The 18,442-nt window shown below is 41.7% G+C and overlaps 1 protein-coding gene across 12 annotated transcripts in view; it reads left to right on the top strand.

Moving 5' to 3' along the window:
- The window catches only part of add3a (adducin 3 (gamma) a), a 98,414-nt gene that overhangs the window by 57,956 nt on the left and 22,016 nt on the right, over nucleotides 1–18,442 (top strand). For 6 of the 12 annotated variants that reach the window (XM_027282571.1, XM_027282567.1, XM_027282568.1 and 3 more), the window contains 2 exons: nucleotides 7,330–7,574; nucleotides 18,110–18,248. In XM_027282571.1, the coding sequence (XP_027138372.1) occupies nucleotides 7,380–7,574; nucleotides 18,110–18,248 (334 nt within the window). In that variant the 5' untranslated portion in view covers nucleotides 7,330–7,379. Of the gene's footprint in view, nucleotides 1–1,405; nucleotides 1,806–2,620; nucleotides 2,640–3,320; nucleotides 3,340–7,329; nucleotides 7,575–18,109; nucleotides 18,249–18,442 lie in introns of those variants that run through there. The other 6 variants (XM_027282574.1, XM_027282575.1, XM_027282565.1 and 3 more) reach the window with 5 other exon arrangements.

Below are 18,442 nucleotides of genomic sequence, written 5' to 3'. Positions count from 1 at the left end.
GTGAACGTCATCAGATGGGTTTGCTTTGGCGTCTGTTGCTACAGTGTTGTTACAGTGTCTGGCAGCAGGCCGCCATAAATAAAAACTTATCGTCTAAGATATCAGGTGACAGCAGCTGATGTGTACTACAGCTCTTTATTAACCAAAAGCGCTCAGCCAGAAGCCTCTGGCACTAAAACCTGCAGATCTACTTGCATGGAAGTTACTTTATGAAGTTTTAGTTTCATGCCAACGTGAAAAAATGACGTCATTTTACAAGAAAGTTCAAAGCAAAGAAGTAATCTTACTAAGAAAGACAGTTGCTAAGTCACATCTTGCTAAGTCAATCTACAACAATTAGAATAAGCTTCAAAGTATTTGTTAGAGATTTACTGCAGTGTAAATTTCACTGCAGGTCAAGTAAAGCTTAATATTGACTTGGCTCACGGGTTGTTTTTTTAATGTATGACTTGTAAATTCACTTCCTGCACTTCCTGAAGTTTATTTGAAGTACAAAATTGTCTTGTGCTCACATAGTTTTACATCTTCAGCAAAAGCTTAACAAATGCTTTATGGCCTGTGGACAATCCAGAAATCAAACTTGAAGAACCATAAAATGTCTGTGACTGACCCTAATTAGCTGATTGGGCAATAATTCACTGTTCACTGTTATATATTAGCTATAGTGCATTACAATGGAGCTTGGTTTATTGTGTTTTATCACAATAAGCTTCAGTTAGATTCTTTTATATTTGATATTGCATACATTTGCTATGAAATCGTGTATATCTTTAAAAGATATTAGTGTTAGTACGGAGGGATAATTTAACAATCATTTTATTTAAGTATTTGTACCGTGCCTCAGAGGCTTACCATGACCTTGTGATGTTTTCATTTTAGAATCCTTAATTTGATGGCGTCCTCTGACTTTTTAAAGACATATCTGGCTCACCGCAGAGCCAGATAATGTTGATTCTGAAGGGGACCAAAGTGGCCATAAAGGCCATGCTGATGGCTGCCAGGCAAACTCATAAACACTGACCTTTAGTACAGTCGCCCAGAGGGGTGGCAGGGTAGCAGGGGGTGTGAATGAGGGACATAAAGAGAGAGAGAGAGAGAGAGACGATTGTGGAATGTGGGAGAGAGAGAGAAAGACCAGAAAGTGAATGGATCAAAGAAAAAAGAGAGAAAAGAAAAAAGATGACTAGAGAGAGAGAGAGAGAGAGAGAGAGAGAGAGAGAGAGAGAAGGGAGGAGGAGTGATTAGTGTGTGTGAGCCTGAGCTCTGATTGGTCTAGAAGCCTGTATGTGTGTGTTTGCTTGAATTTGTGTGTGTGTGCAAGTGGGCGGGGGATTAAGCTTGCATCACGTGGTCCCTTTAGCTTCTTTTCCACACAAACACACACCCTCATTTGCAGAGGGCACACACACACACACACACACACATATATATCCTCTCACATACACACTCACAGCTGTTGATACTTGTCTCTCTCTCTCACACACTCTCTGACGAACGCCGGAGCAGCCGAGGAGCAGAGCGCACAGGAATCTGGGAGAATCTGCTGCCAGCTCGATTAAAGAACACCTTTATGGGAAATCTGGATGGACAAGTGAACCGACTGGTTTTCTGATCACAGCTCGGCTCTCTTACTTTCTGTCGTTCATATCCTGCTCTGTGTCTCTCGTCTTTCCTGGCATTTCTCAGTGCTGGAATTTGAGCACAGACAGCGGGCAACAGAGAAAAATAGAGACATGTGTTTTACCTCAGCCGCCTACTACTACTGCCTGTGCTCTCCCATTCACTGACTAAGGAGGAAATACAAGGTTGGTTGGGCTTGGCTCATTTGTTTATGTGCAGGTTTCTGGTGTCTCTACACCCGGTTGGACATTTGTATTTTGGTTCTTCTTCTTGTTCTAATTATTTATGTCTTTTTAAGACACATAAACCTTTCCCACCAGCTGCCAGAGCATGAGCTTGTTACTTTTTTTTTTTTACACTATTTTTAATTGAACAAATTGTACAAGCTTGTCGGATTGTACCTCTATAATTTGAATAGAGTTGTCTTGAACAAAGATCACCGTCACCCTAAAACTGATTTTGTAGTTTTAGGGGAATTCCATGTTAGTGTGGCTGCTTGGGCACACACACACACACACACACACACACACACACACACATACACATAGACAGACACACACTCCCGCACTATAAACACGCTTTGCAGAAACAGTGTGGTGAGTGTGCGCCCCAGAGAAGATTAGCTGGGTCTATTATCTCTAATGTGTACAACAGTAGAGGCTGTATGTGAAGGAGGGCAGACACAATTGAGTATTTTAAGGTCACTGCAGCAGCAAGAATGAGCCTTCAGCATGCTTTGGTTGAAAAAATGAGTCTAAACAAGTTTTTAGTGTGTTGCAACCTGCACAAGAACCAAATGCTGCACCGAAATAAGGTTGCACAAGAAACCAACAGCCCCAAACTACATCCAGCTGTGGCCATGTGTAAGTCACAGACAAAAGCACTGACTGCGGGTGCGTTGGTGGGTTCAGAAGAGGCGTTTTCTGTATCTCATAGTAAAGCCACTGGAGGATCTGTAAGCTGCTGAGCATTTGGCTCGCACGCCGTCCTCCGATTTCACTGCTGGATCTGTCATGCAGGCAAGTTTAGACACACCTACTGCTCTGTTTTTGTGTGTGTGTGTGTGTGTGTGTGTGTGTGTGTGTGTGTGAGTTGCCGTTACAGGGTTGACACTGCAGGTCACTTGTGTGCATATCAGTTCATGTGTGTTTGTGTGTGTGCCATTTACAGTGTGTGTGGATATAATTAGCCAACGAACAGATTCTTTCCTGGTATTGTTACTGTTGAGGTTGTAACACAACCCAAAAGGCTGTGTGTCTATTTTTAGGGGTGGCAGCTCGGAGAGACACAAGCGGCCATGCTTTGAACCTTCTCCCAGGCCAAGATAGAGCTATGAGGTGTGTGTGAGTGGATGGGTGTGTCGTGGTATTGCTGTGCGCTCAATCCATTGTGTTTGTTTGCTGGGCTTAATATGAATCAGCATTATTGTGACGTTTTTGTTCATTGTTCCTTTCTTACAAACTTGCATGTCAGTTTCCAAGGGCATAATGCAAAAGGTGAAGTGAGAGATAAAGTCAGAAAAAGACGGATGGACAGATGAAGAGATGTAGTGAACCAGAGAGACACGACCAGACAGAGAGATGGAGCGACAGATACATGGGTAGACGTAGGTTTCCAGATTAGCTGGCTGTGATCAGATGAAGATGGAGAGTTGTGTGTTGTCCGAGCTACTGGCTTTGCTCCAGCTCTAAATGTCAGAGGACTACAGAGGCATTATGGGTGAGCAATCTGTCTTAGAGATATAGAGTAAGCTCCAATAATAGAGATGAAGGGAGAAACTAATTAGATCAAATCAAAAAGTCACTTTTTGATTTGGTTGGCAATCATGCATCAGTACGACTTCAGTGAGGTTTCACAAAGACAGATACATTTTCGAGTAATTTAAAAAGCGATGCGTATTAGCGCTCAATTAAATGATTAGTTGATTCACAGAAAAATAATTTGCAACTTTCTTGATAATTTTTGTCTATTTTTGAATGAGACTTTGTTGATTCCAGCTTCTCGAATGTGAGGATTTCTCTTTTCTTTGTCATAGGTGATAGTAAATTGAAAATCTTTTGATTTTGAACTGACAGACAAAACAAATGATTTTGGGTTTTATGGACTAATAATGAGGAATGAATTGAGAAAATAATCACCAAATGAACTAGTGATGAACATAATCACGGGTTGCAGCAGTTGATTTAAACTCATATGACTAATTGATTTGCGTATTGTTATAGATGTTGAAAGGTTAAATCCATTCAGCAGCATTCATCATGTAACTTATAGTAACCAAAAACACGTTAAGCATAGCAAGGAGCAGTGTTTGGTTGTATAGCTCTGATTGTTTATAGATGAGAAAGTTTTCATGGACAAGTAGCCCACTGATGAAGGCGGCTTATGTCTGCAGAGCTGCTGAACGGACAGAGGTCATGGGGTGAGGGGTTGTGGTCACCTTGCCTCGGGCTGCAGTCACAGTCTAGCTCCCTTCAGTAAACATAGTCTTGTCTCATCTGCCACAGGTTAATGAGCTTAAATCAATTACAATACATCACTGTCCTCCAATTCCATATATTTAAAGGGCAGTTATGTCTTGAATTCCCAGATGGTCGCTGAACTCAATCTAAACTTCTGGCATTGTTCTGAAGCCTCAATGTATTTCATTCAAGTGTTTAAAAGAATCACAAGAGAGCATCTGCCATGAAGCATGAAATCTCAATTAAAAACATTGATGCTATAATGCGAAGATCAAATTTCATTCTTATTCAGATTAAATGTGCAAACTCTGACATGCACGCACACGCAACCACCACCACTCCCCCGCCCTCGCCTTCCCAAACCTCCCAACCGTTGATCTCTCTGGATGAGACCAGACTGAAGGGGGTTCTGGACGGGGACAATAATCTATTGACAGAGACAGAGAGACGAGGGAGGGAGGGAGGAAGCTCATGCTGGGGACTGCTGGAGTTGTGTGTCTTGTGACCTAACAGGGATGGGATGGTGTACTGCTGTAAAGGGAGGGAAGATGGTTTAGAGCTTAGAGGGGGGTGTGTAACTTTATTTTGGTGAGGCTACAGCTGCTGCATTCACCCTGCAGAATTCCAGTCATTCAGCAAATTTAAGGCATGAGCTTCTGCTGTCAATCACAACTTCTCAGATGTGTTTCAGAGCATTATTGTAGCTGTATTTTCACTTTTGGGTACTGTAGCATCTTTAAATAAGTGCAACAGAAGAATACGTACGAGAGAAGTAAAGGAATTCAGAGCTGAGACAGAGACTAAAGCAACAGTAGAGTGATGTGTTGATGATTATGGCTTCATGTTTTTATTACAATAGTACTCCCGTCACCAACCCATTATTTTATGGTTTCATTCTGGTCTGGTCTGTGCACAACTACTCAGAAAGCGGAGCTGTGCAGACGAGCAGAAGAATGAATTCAATATCAGGTTACATAACTCAACTCTGTCCAGCTGTCTTCAATTAAAGAGGATTTTTTTGGGGTGGCTTTTATTCATTTCCATAGTATAAATCACAGTTTTAGTGGTGAGATCAGGTAGAGAGCGAGAGGTTTCCTGTGTTCCTATGGATTCCCTAGTTCAAAAGGAAAACATTGTCACATTAGTTCATTATTTTTTCCCCATTTCCTAAAACTTGTAACTGTGGGTCCATGATCTGCCACATCGTCTGAGGGATTGCAACTGGGATACTATTTCAAATGTTGGTGGGAAAAGCAAGTGTTAAACACATAAGCTATGTAACATTATCATTATTAATATGTAACATTTCTCATAACATTACTTGCAAGTATATTTTATTGATATACTAAAGAGGGAAGGCGTGTTTTTAGGCCTTCGGTGATCCTTTGCAAAGGAAGTGTTGAATGCTGTTGTTGGCTTCCATGCATATTTAAATTGGTACAGTAATAAATCTGTAAATGCCAAGTCTTGACACAGTGGTTTTCTTCCATAGGAACAAGTGAAGTCTTGAGGTTATGTGAGAAACACCTACTACAAACATGACATGCCACAGTACACGTTCGTTCACTTGAAAGTATTTTTATGAACTCACTGTTTGTTTGGCCTGAGTGCGACTCTTCTATGCACCGAGCTGTGTGTCACTCCACTAATCTCAAACATCTTTTTAAGTGGTATTTGACCTGAGCGCGTAGCTTAGCAGCAGACCAAATCACCTCTCCAACCCTCTGTTTCCCATAGAGTTCAGGGCAGAAAAGGCTAAAAGGGGGGAATGAGTCACTTCTGGCAGAGTAACCCCTAAATTTTAATCAGTCTACTGTCAGATGACCACTGGGCTTTTGAAGACGCGAAGCAGCGGGATGCCTTTCTCATACTCTTCCTTGCTCTGTCTCATTCCTCCACCCTTCAAGCCAAGACACCATCTGGTAGAGCGCCTATAAGCCGCCCCTCTCCTTAATACACCACCAGCTTATCCTTGGCTACTACAACATCAGCAGGGATCCTGGAAAATGCCATTTTTTTGTGTGTGTTTTGTCTGTCTGTGAATTCATCCTTTATGTATTTGATTGTTTTCCAGTTAGTTTTTAGGATAAAACTGTTGGAAAGTTTGGCCACTGTCAAGCAAACTAGTGAATCATTTTTGGTGTTTTTAGTCAAGTAAAGATCTGGGATTTTTTTTGAAGGAATTTGTGTGGGATATGTGAGGCTTTTTGGTCATCAACTACTCAAAACTGTGTCTAGCTTTGCATTTTGTTGTCAGATTCCTCTACAATCTGTCTTGCATCAAAAAGTCAACTCTTTCACATGTGTCAACCTTTGCTATATTTTCAAATGTATTTCCTTTTATGTTCATTGGTCATGTCCCTTGGCATGACAACAAGGCATTGTAACTTGTGGCTTTTACTATAACAGTTCCTGTATCCTGCATATATGCTTGTTGTCATGCCAGCTGACCTGAGAATGAACAGTGGGAGTAAACCACCAGTCAATGCCTGGATGTTCAAACAAAACTGCTCCTGTCCTCTTCGTACATTTTGTTGGATGGTGTGTCACTGTGACCTGACTCATGTCTACGTGCAGCTGACACGTTGTGTTTATGGAACAAAACTCTGCTTTCTGGACAGTGCTTGTTGTATGCGTCAAACTAAAGAGCTTCACCTCTCTTATGTCCACCTGTAACACGGCCGTCCTTTTCCTCACGCTGTGACTACAGAGAGTTCATCATGTTATTGTCAGTAAATTGGATTGTTGTAGGCCAGATGTTTTCCATTAGTTTTGAAAGTAATAAATTACTTCTTGTTTGCCATTGAGTAAATATTCGTTGCGTTCATTCTTGTTGAAAAAATCAAATCAAAATCAAATCAATTTTATTTGTATAGCCCAAAGTCACAAAATACATTTGCCTACGAGGGCTTTACAATCTGTACAGGGAGTGACACCCTCTGTCCTTAGACCCTCGGATCATTGACAACAGTGTGTTCATCAGTGAAGACTTTATTTGTGTGGTAGTTGTTTGGGTAGGAATAAGGAACTAAGAAAATATAATTCATAAAGATTGACATAGAACTCTTATCGCTTTACATCCTAGTGACCACATTATTTATGTACCACGTTGGCAAAAGTGCTTTAATTTGAATCCTGGTACATTCTGTTCTCTTCCCTAAACTCCCTTTTTGTCCTTTGAAGTACTATTCAACGTTTTGTGAATTATTTGTAGTCTTACATGTCCTCCTCTCTGTCCTCTTCTTCACAGGTGAGAGTCAGAGCGGCAGCCATAGAGCAATCGAGTGAGGTGAAGCAAGCATGAGTGCGGACAGCCATCAGGGGGTGGTGACGACCCCTCCCCCGGCCACTGGAGGGACTAAGGAGCGCTACTTCGACCGGGTCAACGTCAATGATCCGGAGTATATCAGGGCCAGGAACATGTCACCTGACCTGCGGCAGGACTTCAATGTTCTGGAGCAGAAGAAACGTGTTACACAGATCTTACAGAGCCCCGTAAGTCAAGGGAGGGAAAGGGGGACATGTCTAATCCAAGGAATATTCATTTATACTTAGGCACAGTGGATCTGAAAAAAATTGAAAAAAATTGTTGGTAATGATATCAGTTAATCACTTGATATTACACAAAGCAGTCAGGGTGAAGGAGATGGGCTCAGTGAGATGATGCTGATCCCGAAGTGCCCTCTCTAGAGTTATGTTGATCACAGATACGGCGCTTTCCTCCAAAGTCCCACAAAGCCAGGTCAGGACTCCCTCAGGAAAGACAAGACACCCTGAAGTTTCACCTCACTGACTAATAGTTGTAGTTGTGTAATCAGTTCCCATTTTGTCTTTCTGTCAGTTATTATTCCCCAATCAAGTGATTTCTAAAGAGGTTACATCAGCGAGTGCATCACATGTGTCTGTGCTCGTGTTGATGTTGTGACACTGGCCGCAGAATCACAGCAGTCAGTGGCCTGCTGAAACCCTAATATAACCGCCAGCTACCACGCCCTCGATCAGAGAGAGCCACTGCTGGAGCTCTCCAAGTGCCCTTCAGGCCAGAGGCTCTTATGTTAGGTCAGGTTTTGCTGAAGTAAACAACTCTGTGACCACAGGGCACATTTAAGCCAACATGTTTAATGTTGTGGTTTGATTTTCTTTCCTTGGAGGTCTTGGATTCTTGAGTAGTCGCTAGTCTACTATCCAGATCAGAGGTTCAGTTAGAGGTTTGAGCCCCTTTTGGACCACACATACTAACTATTTAGGCACCCATTGTACTTTACTGGGGTATCGTATCATTGCTGTGTTTTTAGTTGGCTGAAACCTCTGCGAAGATTATTATAACAGGGAGAAGTTCATAAAGAGCTGGTGCTCTCTTCATTTGACCACAACACTATGAGCTAAAACACACCACATGTCATAGTTTCCTCAGATTTATTGAATACTTGCCATGCTTCATGGATCACTTTGTTTCCTTCCTGACCCTGAATGCATTTGCACCCCTGTCAGAAAACTCAACACCTAACTCTGGTAATAATAGTCCGACTCACTCTGCTCATTCAGCCTTAGACAAAGTCAAGCTCGTGGACTGGTGTAGAGACAAGACAGTGTCACCCTATCATGTTTGTATTGCGCCCTTTGAACAGTTGCGTCACCTTGTGTAGGGATTTTACAACAAGCCCTCTGCCTTTCAGTTTAGCTCATAGGAATATTTACTCTGCACTATTGACTCAGGGCTGGTCTCTGACTGAAGTGCTCCTCACTGTTTACAGTGGTCTTACATTTGGAGAGGCAAAGTGTGTGGGTGTGTATGCATTTGTGCTTTGACTTGCTTTGAAGTTACAAAAACAGTTTAAATATACACTATGGTAAAGTTAAAGTCAGGTGAAGGATATGGTTAGACATGAACGTCATGAATGAATGTTCCTCACAAGTACAGTAATACAAGCTTGGATGTGTGTGTGTGTGTGTGTGTGTGTGTGTGTGTGTGTGTGTGATATTGGATAGTAGCTGCCATGGTTTGGCCCGTTCTTTTTAAGTTTTAAATGTGACCCGCATACTGCACATGCCCAATGTGGTTTTCTTGGCACGCTGTGTTTTGTGCCAGATGTCTGGAAGGGCAGCAGCATGGTGCTGCTGATGCAGGTTTGCACTTGATACTCTGTGTGTGTGTATGTCTGTGATGTCTGCGTTCGTGTATGTGATTGAGTGCCACAAGTGCAGTTAGGGATGGCCAAATGAGTGAGTACATTTAAAGGCCCTGCTCTAAGTGGCCTGCAGGGCACTGCGTCTGTGACCTGCCATCATTTGTGTTTTTTTATTTTTTGCTGTGTGTCTGGCACAGCTGGCTCCAGCGTGTCCTTATCAACAGTGATTCAGCATGTTGAATTAATGGCAGAGTCAGTGAGTGAGAGTGAGCTCATGAATCTTGAGAATGAATTTTGAGCCTCATGAATCAGCGATCTCACAAGCAAAGGACCACAGACTGACAACACCAGTGTGAGGCAAAGCCAAACCACACCAGCCGCAGGTCCTATCAAACATATTCTCATTTTATATTGTGAATATAAATACATACGTGTTTTATGTCACTGTGAAACTGCAATTAAATGGTTGGCAGATTGTTTTGTGTTGTTTTTGTTTGTAATACAAGCTACTGAGTCCGACTAGATATTTCTAGTTATTTACATCATAAAACACACGAATGCTGACATCAGTTCACCATTGGTTCTAGTCTTTGTGTGTTGTGTTGTGCCCCTTTTAATCCATGCTCTGGGTCTAGTTTGCTCTAGAGCTTGGTTGATTTTTAAGCCTAAATTTATGGCGTATATCAGGGTAAATTACAGTATATTAAACTGAAGTGAAGTTTTAATCAAGGCCAAACTGTTACATTTTATTGTAGCTGCTCCAATCAATATATTTATACTAACAATCGATCAAATGATGATGTGTGATGTAACAGATATTGCTCATAGCGGAGAAACCTCCAGTGAATTGGCAGTCGACACTGCAGTACTCACAGCTCATTGTTTTGGTTGTTGCTGTTCTGATTCACTCTCACTGTTCTCATCGACCTAATTTCTATCCACATTAGGCAGCTGTTTTCGACCAAAAGAAGCTCGTAATAAACCAACTATACATGACCTCCTCCGTACCAAACAGCAAACTGACAAAGTTAGTGACTAGCTGGAGAGCACAGTGGAGCGTTTAGATGCTAAAACCAGATATTTCCACTCAGGTGTTGGAGGTGGAGATCTAAAAGAAAGAGAGAGTATTGGCCTTTCATCAGGTGGCCATATGCGGCTCCAAATAAATGCTAATTGTTGCTCTGTGTCTGCTGGATGTATAAGCAGACATCTTTTAACACATAAACCATAACAACTTTATAAGTTGATAATTTGGTGATAGTTCTTGGAGCCAAAAAGCAATTAATGCAACTTTTAAGTTTATTTTATGTTGAATTCCTTTCAGTTTATGCGACTTGTATTTGTTATCAGCAGTGATAACTGTAATTCCACTGGCTGAACGTCATAGGTTTACCCACTGGTGTGTTACACTTGCGGTCATGCCGTGTTACGTATATTATTCCCACTTGATGTGGTTTTGACTGTGAGCCAGCAAGCTCTCAGTCAGCAGTAACAGGTGGCTCCCTGCAGGCTGCAGAGTGTTTCCAGCCTTGACATCAGGACAGTTGGCCTCTCAGCGCTGGTTTACTCATATTCAATAACAACAATAACAAGTGCATGTCACCAGCTGTGCATGCATGTGCCCCCCCCCATCTCCTCCTCTCCTATTCTCTCCATTTCTTTCTCCATCTTTCTCAGTCTGTTGCTCTTTCTCATGTTCAGCTACAACAATAAGAGTGTCACCAGCTGGGTATCCACACACGTGTGCCCCCCTCCCCTTCTTTTCTTTCTTCCTCCCTCTTTCTCTCTCTCTCTTTCTCTGTTTGTTTTCATTCCAGTGTTATGGGACTAGTGGTGGCTCCAGATTACATGTTTTCTAGCACTCAGATGGAAGGTTGTATTTAAAGTCGGACCAATATAGACCAGGCGGGACTGAATCAACTCAGCTGACTTCATCCACCCGCCTCATTCATGCAACAGTGTTTACCTTTAGAAGTCAAAGGCTACAGCTGAACCTTGGACGCTTCGATCCCCTTTTTCAGCATATAGTCTCTCACAAGCTATGTGGACACATAAAACATGTAACAAATACATGTTCTGCACATTCCCTTGATACGTTAAGGAGTGAATATTCAACCTGAAAGTTGAAAGATTATTTTTTTTAGAAGTTCTTCTACAGAAGTTGGAGCAACAAAATCAGAACATTACTGTATTTCCTTTTACTCAACTTATGGTTAATGTGAGTCAATCTGCCGTAGTGTCAGTACTACATGATTTATTTGCTTATTTAAAGTCATATGAGCAAAGAGGAAGGAGGAGGAAATGACAGATTTTCCAGAGGGTTGTTTTATATGACAAACAACTTGAAATTTGCAATTCATGCACCCGGATAAGTTTGGATTCAGATTTTGGCTGCAAATCCAAGTCTCATGATGTCATGGTTGGTAAATCGTGATATTAATTTGTTGTATTAAATGTTGGTTAAGCGTCTCTCTGTGTTTCTCTCTATCTGCTGACATTGCTGTGATTTTATTTGCAACCCAAAAAGTCAAAAGGTCAAAAGCTTGAAAATTAAATCAGATGAAATTGAATTTGAGTTTTACTTCCACATGCTCCTTCTATTTTCTGCATCTCTCCTCATCTTCGTCTTTTCCCCTGCCATTAGGCTTTCCTCTCCACTCCTCTCTCCACATCTTGTGGCACAGTTTGTTCATCATCCATAGAAATGATTTACTGGTGCCAAGTGGTAAATTTACTCTGCCTCATTTGCACTAGTCCCGTGGTTTTCAGAGGAAGTGCACATTTTCTCCTCTTCCCCCCTAACATGCCAGAAAACACAAGTGGATAATTTATAGTGCTTTGGCGGGTTCTGTCGACAACCCCCTTGCGTGAGGCAAATGTCACGGCTGTTCTCTATGATCTTTTCCCTTTTTCTTTTTAAAGTCCTGAAGGTTTCATTTGATAGAACATTAGTGGTTGAACTCACTCCAGAGACTCTTTTTAAAAACCACCGCCTTTCCTCTCTGAGCCATGTCTCAATGGCTGTGTTTCAGTTTGGCATTTCACGACATCTCCTGGGTGCTGAACTTAGCAAAACCTCCAGCAGTGGAGCAGTCCCCTCGGTAACTTTTCAGTATGGTACCCTCTAATCCATTAGGTCCACTCTAGCTTATGAGCAACCCTCAAAAGGAAAGGCCAAAAGTCGGAAGAATCCTCTCTGTGTTTAGTGTATTAGGTTTACAATATTTCCTCCATATGACGAGTAAAAACAACGTATTTCATTCAAAATCAGACACAGAAATGTTTTAGTTACTAAACAAAATAAATGTGAAGACTTTTTTTGGCATTCTTACTGGACCACGAACCTATCTGTGTCTACGGATGCACCGCTTTGGATTAGTATGAGTACCGATACCAACCTTATTAAGCAGACAGGCGCTGGTACTTCAGAGTACCGACATTATACTCTGTTTTGGAAAATCACAAAGTTGAGCTGAGGTATCAGAATCAGTAACGGGAGAGAAACAGCAATTCATGTACTGAATCCACCTCCCATAATCCCATAATACTGTGTCTTCTTCATATATTGATCAGTTTATCGTCACTTTTAAAAACACGATCAGTGTAAACGATCTCCTCCTCCTGCTCTGATTTTCCTGCACTTTCTGTCGGGGTGAACAAGTTTATCCCTCAAGCAAAAAGGGCAGAGAGTTTATGCAGAGAAGGGAGAACCGTAGCAGCTGCAGACGGGACCAATTTCCCTGACGCACAGTCTGAGGTGAGATGGGGCAATCAATAGCATTGGCAAGATTGCAGGGAGGCACTCTCCTACTTTGTAACACTGTCACGTTGGCGGCTTGAAAGGACAGCATTGTGCTGACATAACTGGGGAGGCTGTGGGTGAAATTACAGGCCTCACCTGGCCTGCATGTGTTTCTACAAGATTTAAGGATAACGTGTGAGTGTGTGTGTGTGTGTGTCTTTTATCTATCTTTGCATGCATGTGTCTGTATGTAAGAGCATTCTCACGGTAAGCATGTTTGAGGAGTTTTATGTAGACTCTGAGGCTACTCCTGTCGTTTCATTTACTCGGCCAGTAATTTGAGCTTGGATGCCATCACCAAGAGACCAGAAAATGCAGGTCACTATGTTCTTCCAGGTGAACTGTGAAGAAGTTTTGTAGTGAGTGAAAACGTAATCCTAACCTGCTGCAGGAAATGACCCCAGAAAACATTGTTGACAGATATAAGAAGGCAGAAGCTGTCATTTAATATTCAGCGGATGTCCAATAGAAGCTACTTGTTACTTGTTTTTCAAGCCCTGCTTGTTAGATAAAAAACAGATTTTTTTAAATGCACTTAATTACGCTGTGGTGTTGATTAGTGAGTCAGATCAAATCATATTAATTTCATTTCACATAGGGACACAACTGTATGTGAGGTTATGCTGAAACCGTCAGAAGAGACACACATTTCTTTGATCAGTGCACAAGCCCGGGCATGCAGGATCATCTGCCTTGCTTCCAACAAAGTCGTAAAAAGTCTCGTCTTCCTTTCCCACAGGATGACGTACAACAGTTTAAGTGTCACCTGTATCTGTAACAATAACCGAACCAGAAACAAGTGAATCATATGACACAAGCTCCTGGCAGACTAGAAACTTCCTGTTATAGTAAGAATTCGAAGAAAGGTTTCTATTGTCCCCAGGAGAACGTGACCCAGATGATCTAAAATATGCATGTGAAAATGTATTTTTGTTAAGTCTGATTTAAAAAAAAAAAAAAAAAGTTTCAGGAAGCATCTGGCCTGATGTAATATTCTACAGTAAGACCTGTCTCCTGACAGACTGACCTGCGTAAGAAACCACAACACTATTTATCACCAAATCTGTCATTTATAACACAAAATGTCTGAAACATTTCCACTTCAGACTCTTTAATTCTTCAGACAAACCAACCATCAATTTTTTGTTACTTCAAGTAAGTGGCTGTGTTTTATTACTCTCCCCGCCCTCTACTGAAGAGTTGGCCAAACTCCAACCTGCGTATCAACTTAATACTCTCAAGGCCGCTGCAGTTCCATTTTGATTAGCTTTTGCCATTTCAGAGCAGTCACGGAAACACTTTCATTTCTCTGATTAGATCACATTTTCCTCCGTGAGATGAAAGACCTGCTTCGCCTGGTTGTCTATCATTGATTTTTATCTGGCAAGGTTTAAGATGGATATTTTTATTTTTATTTTATTATTTATTTATTATTTATTATTATTTGTATTATTTCTCACTCCAGAGGTGAATGTGCTGAAAGAAGTGAAAGGATGTAATATACTGTAATGTTATTTTGAAGGTTCACCTGACTTCCTGTCTCTGGGGTATCAGAATCGAGCAGTCATGCCACATCAGCTGAAAAACACACTTTGACGAATTGACGTGTGATGTTATTTTGATTGATGCAGATGTGAGGGTTGTGCTGAAATGTTCATGATATGATCTACATTAGGCCCAAAGATTAATCTGTTTAGATGATGGGAATCAAATCCCTGCTGTTATAATCTTCTTGGGAACACACACACAAATTGTAGAGCAGATGCCTGCTAGTGTGTGTATCTAATAAGTTTTATTCCAAAAGTCTGTAAATCTGGTGTGCTAGTTTTTCAGAAAAGGATTGGACAGTATTTTAAAAACTGTGTTGTGAATTGCAGCGAACATTTTTTGACTTGGGTGTTTTTTAAAATGTTTTTTATGTGATAATGATTACTCATTGTAATGTGTTTTGGGGGGGCAGAACGATGGTATAGTGGGTAGCACTATCACCTCACAGCAAGAAGGTTCTTGTGAAGTTTGCATGTTCTCCCTGTGTGTTCCCTTCAGGTACTCCCACAGTCCAGGACAGGCAGTGAATAGGTTAACTGGTGACTCTGAATTGTGAATGTGAGTGGTTGTCTCTGTGTGTTAGCCCTGTGATGAACTGGCGACTTGTCTAGGTATACCCCGCCCCATGTCAGCTGGGATAGGCTCCAGCCCCCCACGAGCCCGATAAGGATAAGCAGTAAAAGAAAAAATGGAAGATGTTTTTTTCCAGCCCACAACTTTCACCTCTACTACCTCTTCAGTACCAGGCAGTAGATGGTGAACATAGTGAAGCATTTAGCAGCTAAAGAGCCAGAATCAAATTAGAGCTAACAGGAGAGAAAATACTGGGCACACATGAATCAGGTGATCAGAAACACCCAATTAATGATAATGTTGTTTTCTATCCGCTGGATGTGTAAATACACGGTCAATAAGGTGTTTACAGCTTGTACCACCAACTCTAAGTGGCCAAAGATCAATGAATGCAGGCTCAGTAGAACTACTGATGTGACTTTTGTTAATGGTAGTTGTCTTCTTTTAATTTTGCTAGTTGTCATACTATCTGCTTTACAAGGACTGTACTCCGTTTGAAAAACAGTTATTGTTTGGCAGGTTGGCTGTTCATCAGGTAGCAAGGCATCTGTGCCCGATGGTGATTATAATAAAGAAAAGCCAAAATCATTCTTGAAACATTGTTTTCTTCCTAAACAAATTAAAGAAAACTCCCTTTTAGAAAGGGAGTGCTTGTGAAAGATTATGTACAACAGAACAACCAGTGTTAATTTAGCAACATTCTTCCAACACAAGCACAAAACAAAGACCCTTCTGGTCGAGTCAGAAACACAGAATCTGCCTGAGGGTCAAGTGTCTGGGCTCTGGATCCAATAAACTGCATCTTTGGCTCCAATAGCAATGTGATGGCACAACAGTCTTTGAAAGAAAAATGCCCAGAACAACAACAACAACAACAACTGAAAAAAAAAAAAAAAAAAACCCTGACCCACCACTGTCAGATATCCGCAACAGGCCAGTTGCCACAGCAACATTGCCACTAGGGACAGAGGAATGCCTGGCTTGGGTTCAGAACCAGCAGTGCTCCGGGACTGTATGTGTCCTGACATGGGGGGGAGGGGGTTGCTCCACTTTTAACAAAACACCCTCACATGGGCATAAAACCAGAGGCATAGACTCTATTTGCACTAATGGACCGTCTCATGGGGTGACATGAGGGGATGCGGGGGGCAGAGAAAAGGGGAAGTTAAGTGTCAGAGATGGCTTTGTGCTCTGTTGGGAATGTGTTGACTGTTGCAGAAGCACTGAGATGAAATAAAGGCATGAATATTGAATGTATTGGATATTGGCTTGTTAGAGATGTCATCGCATGGAAACTGTGTCATGGCCTATTTTCACTGTGCACAGACTGTGCTCGCTTTGCCACAAAGAAACAGCGGTTTTAAATCACCAGGAAGTAAACTCACAGTCAGCTAACTTTATGATTAAGTGAAATAAATTTAGACCAGTCTAGATCCAATGGGTGGAAATACTTTGGACCAAAACAGGCAACAGTGTACACATCTTTTCATATGAGAAATATAACCCTGAAGGAGTAGCAGGCACAAACTGTCTCACTTCATAGAGATCTGACAATGTTCATTTACACTGGTAAAATGACCTAAAATCTTGTGATGCAGGACAGAAGATAGGATGTTGGGCCAGATGGAGAGAGCATCAAAATGTTCAGGAAAAAAAACTAGTCAACAAGCAAACCAAAAAAATGAGCTCCAGAATCTTTTCTTAATGGCTGAACCAAGGCTGGAAATCATTTCTATTATCTAGCACAGAGAAATGGTGCAGATGGTAAGATTTTAGTCGAGCCAGGAGATATTTTAGTTTTCATTTGCATAATAGACTTGATGGAGGAAATGTTGCTTCACAGTATAGTTTTTAACTACCAGAACTCATCAACATGTATTACTTAACCAATGCACGAGTCAAGTTCTTCAAAGTGCACTGCAAAAACTGCATAGCTTTTATTATTACATTAGCTGTCAGGGAAAGGTGAGCATGCCCCTCGAGAGGTTAACAACCCTGTTAAGATTATGAGCAGCTACACGGGCTGTGTTACCTGCTGTTCTCTGCAGCCTAAGCATGTCTGCAGTAGTTACATAGCCTTAGCATGAACACTTTCAAACTGCGCCTGACACTTTCTGTCATGATTGTCATTCTCAAGTCTTCATTTTTTTTGAAGATTTGATTTCTGAGCTGTTGCATGATGATGATGCTTTGAAAGAAAGTGGAAGCATAAAATCATACAGTACTTCAAATGATGTAATGCAGCCGGCTGTGGTCTTGCATAAAAGCAGCATATACTGTATTGTGACTGTGGGTTCAACATGACTAATAGTCTGGACATGAGGATTAGCCACACACACACTCTCGCTGCCTCTACCAGTCACAACAAGCAGCCAGTCGTAGCCCAGGCAGTGAGCTAGCCAGAGAGCCAATACTGACTCAGCGTGTCGGGTAACCAGCCTATCTTGATCCAGCTTCATAGAGCTCTTTGAGGAAGATTCAGATCGACACCCAAGGTGCATGTCTAATCCATGCTTAACGCGTCTCCCTCATTCTCTTTATTCCCACTCTTCCTGCCTCGCTTAATGCTCTCACATCTTTTTACTCTTTCATCTCTCTGACACCGCTCTCCCCTACTCTAATCTGTCTCAGCATCATGTGCCTGTCTTTCATTTTTTAAATTTCATAACACTTCAAGAAAGTTTATGTGACCCAAAAAACTCATTTATTTCCGGTGTCTGATACTGTGACTGAAAGTAAAGTTTTTCAAGGCTTGTTTTTCATGTAACACATAACAGATATTGTTCATTTTCAGGCTTGAAAACATACCTTTAAAATTATACATTCAATATTATTCCAAATAGCCTTTTGGTGTTAAGGGAATTGCTTTTCCATCCGCATTTAGAGAAATCTGAGTGTTTGGTTTCTTGTTTTTAACACATTGCATCATCTCAGTGTCACGTTTCCTCTCTCAACTCTTTCTCTCTTTCTCCTTCCAGGCCTTCAAGGAGGAGTTGGAGAGTCTGATCCAGGAGCAGCAGCGGAAAGGGAACAACCCCACCGGCCTACTGGCCCTCAGACAGATCGCTGACTTCTTCATGGCCAGCTCAGTGGCCGGCTTCAACACCTCCCCCCTCAGTGAGTATTCACAGTGCTGTGGCCCGTTACCCCAGGCGACCGGACACTAACATTTAGCACAACATGCCACCCTTGCCCAGAATGCAGCCTCTTTGAACTGCACTGAAAAACAGAACAGACCATAGGTATTTGAGGAGAGGAGATCTATACTCAAACATAAGGTTTGTGAGCTTAAAGGCATAAATACGGCGAGA

This window comes from Larimichthys crocea, chromosome X (genome assembly GCF_000972845.2).
Source record: "Larimichthys crocea isolate SSNF chromosome X, L_crocea_2.0, whole genome shotgun sequence".
NCBI classification, from domain to species: domain Eukaryota; kingdom Metazoa; phylum Chordata; class Actinopteri; family Sciaenidae; genus Larimichthys; species Larimichthys crocea.
Note: the sequence above shows the minus strand (reverse complement) of the source record. Positions and strands in the feature narration are given on the sequence as shown.